Genomic DNA, 5,460 nt, shown 5'->3' with positions numbered 1-5,460 from the left:
TGAGATCTGTGCATGGAGCTTCATCTGGATCTGGAGAGGTCCCCAAGGGCTGACAAATGCCCAGGAAGGGACCACCATGGGAACACAAGGGAAGGAAGAAGTGCAGCTGACGAAGCCATGGCAGATGGGGCTGTGACAGACACCTGGGGGCACATGTGGACACATGGGCACAGAGCCCACCAAACCAGGCCGTGTTGATGACCTTGGCAGAGGCTCCTGGTGGCATTTGGACTGTTCTTATACCAGGTTCACACTGGAGTATCTCTCACCTGGCTGGGGGGTCCCTCTCTGCAGCACCACTGGGAGATACAAACCTGACCTCTCTGGTGCCATGAGTGTCTTTGGCTGAAGCCCTGAGCCCTCAGCTTGGTCCTCAGGGCAGACCCTGCTCTCAGCAGGAGACCCCACTACACACCTCCTGTGCTCCTTTCCACCCTGAGCAGCTCTGCCATGTGCTGACAGAGGAAAAACCAAAGTCCTAAGCCAAGTTAGAAGAACAGAATTGGCCTGTTAAGCAATCTCCTGGGCATGAAGGAGAACTTTCAGGGGAGGTTCTGGGAGGAGAAGGGCAGGAACAGAACAATCCCTGCGTGGGGTGTCAGGAGGGGAAGGGGCCAAGTGAGGCCTGAGCAACCTCCCTGTGAAAGCCCATGTGGTGCTGCAGAGCTCTGGGGTGTGATTGTCACTGCAGAGAGAAGCGAGGCCAGTTGAGGTCTGTGCCCAGAGTACGTTACCTGCAGAACCCCTTCCAGTGCACAGAAATTTTGAAGCTCCTTTCCTTTTCTTTGATGTCTAATGGAGGAGTCTCATCCTCATGTCAGGATATCACAGATAAGCAGGGGGAGAGTCTGTGGGAGCTTCTCTCACTTCCAGTAGGAAGCAGTAGAAGTTTTCACTCTAAACTCTCTTGCAGGCAGACACTACATTCCATGGATTTCCTCTAGGAGTAAAGAAAAGACACCTTCCTGTGCAGGTGAGTGCCAGGACTTGCACTACGTGGAAACAAAACCCTACCTAGAAAGAAGATTCTGAGGGGTTTTGTGCATGAGGGCCCAGCACAGTGAGATCAAACAATCTCACCCCTCCAGACATTCCCACTTCAAGGGCCTCCAGAAAGTCCTTTGTTATATTTCCCATCCCCAAGCAGATGCCCAGGAGCCCAGGCTCCCAGGGTGCAGAGCTGCCCTGGCAGTGGGCTTTTCCCAGCACAGACAGGACAGCCTGGACTCTGTGGGATCCCATCCCCCATGGGTTCTAAGGCCAGCTGTTCTCCTGCACAGGATCTTTCCAGCTGGGATGCTGGCAGGGGAATGTTCTTTCCTTAAGGAACACTTGGCAATTACCATGGTCTGGGCTCTCCCCCATGGCCAGGCTGTTGGGCAGTGAGGAGGCCACGGGGTTCCTTTCAATATTCCTGAGCAGCAGCACAGGAGCTCCAAGCCCATGTTTAGAAGGGCTCACAGTGGTGCTGAGACTCCTTTCAACAGGCAACACATGAAGGAGGAAAAAGTCTCCAAGTCATGAGGAAGACTAAAGCTCCAGGAGAGAGGTCATGGCTCCTTCCCAGAGAAAATGCCTGGTGGAAATGGACTTGTAATCCAGGGAAGAGATCAGGAATGGTCCTCATGAGTGCATCAGCATGTGAATTCTCTATCCCTGTTTTTAAGGGATGAGTGAGTTCTTTCCCAAGGTTTAGAATTTAGAATTAGAAGGATTCTTTGGGGAAAGAGATGTCTGAAGTTCAAAGATTTAGAAACAGGCACAACATGAGGGAACTGAGTCTGAGTTTCTTGTCTTAATCGATCCATAAAGAAAGCAGGTAAAAAAGAAAACATTCCCAGATTGCAACTCCAGTTGCAGGTTTAATTCCTCTGAGGTGAATATTGATCAGGCAGAGTGGAAGGAACAATAAGAGACCCTAAGAAGAGATCTTCAAGAAGAGAATTTGAAACAGAGTTTTTGAGCATCCCCAGGGCAAATGGGTGATCTCATTTCCAAGGAGGCAATGTCAGTGTCCCAGGGATACCTGTCTTTCTTCACAGGAAGGACACTAGTGTCCAGTAACAATGGGGACCTGGAATCCATGTTGCAGAGAGACCACCAGCAGCTCTCACAACAAATTCAGACTCTGCAGAGAGATTTCCAGAACATGCAGAGCTTTATACAGTGTGACCTTTCAAACATTCTAGCAGACCTGAAGAACAAACGAAGTAAGCAGAGCCAATCCCCAGCAGGCCTTCATCTCTTTGAAAGCAAAATCTGCTCTGCAGGCAAATCATCCTTTAAGCTCGTCCTCCACAGCTCCTCAAAGGAGGTAGTGAAGGACAGTCCTTACATGGGGAAGAGCTTTTGTGATATCTGACACTGAAACAGCTCTGTGCTGAAGTGTTCTCTGCAGGGGTCAAGGTTCCTCTTCTCTGCTTTGTCCTTGAAGCGTGAACTGTGAGTTCTCTCATTGCCTGACACTTGTTAACGTTCCTCCTTGAAGTCCAGTCCCTGTCTCTGTCTTGCCCTCCCCCCCCTGCCCCCCTCCTGGTGCCGTGCTGGGAGAGGCTGGGCTGTGCTCACCCTGTGTGTCTGTGCCCATGATGGCTCACCCCATGCTCCTCTGCTCAGCTTGGGGGCATCTCCATGGGCAGTGCATGAGGTGGGGGCAATGAGGGCACTGGCAGCACCCAGCACTCTCTGCTCAGTGTCTGGGGAACTTCTTCTGGGCTGGTCACAAGGCCCTTTTTGTGAACTCACTCTGTCTCCGATATGTCAAAATGGTCCTCACTTTGAATTTCTTCTATATCTCTCCCTTTCCCCACTCACCTTCCTCGTGTATAAGGTAGTTGTGTCCCACGACCCACAGATTCTGTTTGGTGAGATGGACTGGGGTCATCTCAACCCTCCATCCTGCCCAGCAAGCCTTGGTCAAGTCCTCAGTAAGGCTCACAGGGCCTGTGCTCTTTCCCCAGCCCTTCATCAGTCAGTCCATTCAAACCAGTTCAAAGAAACTGGTAAGGAGTAAGCCCAGGCCCAAATCCTGGCTGGAAGCTGACCTGCTGGAGAGCTGCTCTGCATGGAAGGACCTGGGGGTCTTGGTGAACAAAACATTGTCCAAGAGGGAGAAATGTGCCCCTGTGAATGAGAAGGGCAGTGGTATCCTGGGGTGCATTAGCATGGGCATTGCCAGCAGCTCGAGGGAGGAGCAGCCCTGGTGAGGCCCATCTGGATTGCTGAGTCCAGTTCTGGCATTCTCAGCACTAGAGAAACATGGAGTGGGTCCAGCTGAGGGCTACAAAGATGATCAGGGGACTGGAGCATCTCTCTGGTGAGGAGAGGCTGAGGGAGCTAGGCCTGTTTGGTCTGGAGAAGAGAAGACTGAGAGGGGATTCTCATCAATGTACAAAAGGGTCAAAAGAATGGGTGTCAGGAGGATGGAGCTGGCACTTTGCAGCAGTGCTGAAAAATAGGATGAGAGACAACAGTCAGAAACTGAAAAAAAGGAATTGCCACATGAACGTGACAAAGAAGATCTTTACTGGAGGGTGAGTGAGCACTGGAACATGTTCCCAGAGAGGTTGTGGAGTCTCCTTCTCTGGAGATATTCAAAAGCATTCTAGACACAATCCTGAGGAAGGGTTTCTAGGAGACCCTGCTTGAGCAGGGAGGTTGGACTAGATGACCTCCAGTGTTCCCTTTCAAATTAACCCATTCTGTATTTCTGTAATTCTGTGAAAGTTCAAGGGGCTTTTTACTTTTCTTTCCAGAGCCCATGTGCCCATGAACTCTGGGAGATGGGCACTTGAGGGAGGGAAGGACCCAGAGAAAGAGTTAAAGAGAGGAATCTTTTGCTCAGGCCTTGGGCAAGACCTGTTCCCCTTCCACTGGCTCAGGAGTGCCCAATCACTCCTGGTGTGACTTCTGTCCTGTCTATACCAGCGTGCCATGAACACTGTCCCTTTCCTGGAAAAAACAGCTCTGGACCTGGATCATTCATACTGCCCTGTGTTCTGGGCTGGGTCTTCTTTGTCAGTGAAAGAAGATCAGAGATTCCTTGGTCTTTCCAAGAGGAAAGGCCCCGTGTCATTACTGGGAGAAGGTCTCACCTCAGGGAAGGCAAGGTCCTTGTCCCAGTGATGCTGGTCATTCCTCACAGGAGGGACAGTGGAGCCCGTCAAATATCTCTAGTGGGAACTGGTGGAGGAAATCTGCCTTCGGTTGCTGTCAGGTCCTTCTCTGTGAAAGCCCATCTTCTTTTTGTTCCATGGTCTGGCCATTCCTCTGGCCTCGCTTTCCCATCTGAAAAGGAAGGAGAGGTGAAGCTCATCTCACAGCAGTTCCTAGACCTCCACAGACTTCAGAGGGAGCAAGTTGGAGCCATGTGCCCCATGTCTGGGAAACAAAATTGTCACACACCCTGCTTTACTGTTTTCACTTGACCAGGGAACAGAACTGGCTAACATAACTGTGTTTGAAGGGGGGAAGTAGGGGCATGTGGGCATGGCCTCAGTGTCATCTAGAACAGACAGTTGGCCAATTCTGTTTGGACCACCCATCTAGAATCTGGAAATGACTATAAAGAATGAGCAGATTTTAAGGCACTCTGGAAGTGCTTCCCTGGAGAACTGTCAGTTTCTATCAGGAGATACTCAGGCAGCAGCTGGGCTGTGGTAGGGAAGGTCCATCCCTACAGCAGATGGGACCAGTGAAGAGCCATGTAGCTACAGCTCCTCCCATCCTATGGCCAAACCAGAGAGGTCTCCTCCATGGAAATTCATCTCCCATGTTCCCTATCCCTTCTCCCCTACCACCAGCATGGCTTCTTTTTCCTTCTCCCCAAGAATTCCTGCCTGGATTTCAGGGCTGGTTGGAGTTCTTGCTCCTAAAGGACTGAGCACCCCAGTGCCTCCGGCTTTGCTCCCTTTGGAGAATGACCCGGGGCTGCTTGAGGTGTTCCCCAACTTTGACAAGAAGTGTATTACTGCAGGAGAACCTCGTCCTTTTGGCCAACAGCTTGGGCTGTGTCTGAGCACTTGGGGGCTTAGCAAACCTTGACAAATCTGCTCATTGTCTGCTTTTCTCTTTTCCCACAGAGCTTTTCAAAGTACTGTGCTACAAAGGTAAGCATAGGGCAAGTGAGGAGGTGAGTCCTCAGAGCCTGAGTGCAGCTCTGGAAACACATCCCACCCTCTCAGAGAGCTGTTTGGAGAAGAACACACTCAGGGAAAGTGGGTTTGACGACTTCTTTCACAGCTGTGTGCTACCCAAGGCCCTGCTTTTCTTGTCAGGTGCCCTCTCAGCTGTGGGGAGCAGGCACAGCCAGCTTACACTGTTGAGAAGAAACTGCTTAAAGCTTGAAAATCCCCTTCACACTTTGCCAAGGAGTTAATCCTGACACCCAAACCTCATTCCAGCTGCTGTCAACTCCTGCTCTTGTCCTCAGGCCACCCCCCAGCAATGCAGAGATGGAGG

General features: G+C 51.2%; 1 protein-coding gene across 1 annotated transcript in view; it reads left to right on the top strand.

Moving 5' to 3' along the window:
* Nucleotides 1-1,209: 1,209 nt before the first annotated feature.
* The window catches only part of LOC103611669 (E3 ubiquitin-protein ligase TRIM39-like), a 30,651-nt gene continuing 26,400 nt past the window's right edge, over nucleotides 1,210-5,460 (top strand). The window contains exons 1-2 of the mRNA XM_017728376.1: nucleotides 1,210-2,210; nucleotides 5,082-5,108. Of these exons, the coding sequence (XP_017583865.1) occupies nucleotides 1,979-2,210; nucleotides 5,082-5,108 (259 nt within the window). The 5' untranslated portion in view covers nucleotides 1,210-1,978. The remainder of the gene's footprint in view (nucleotides 2,211-5,081; nucleotides 5,109-5,460) is intronic.

This window comes from Corvus brachyrhynchos, unplaced genomic scaffold (genome assembly GCF_000691975.1).
Source record: "Corvus brachyrhynchos isolate BGI_N302 unplaced genomic scaffold, ASM69197v1 scaffold583, whole genome shotgun sequence".
Classification (NCBI taxonomy): Eukaryota; Metazoa; Chordata; class Aves; order Passeriformes; family Corvidae; genus Corvus; species Corvus brachyrhynchos.
Note: the sequence above shows the minus strand (reverse complement) of the source record. Positions and strands in the feature narration are given on the sequence as shown.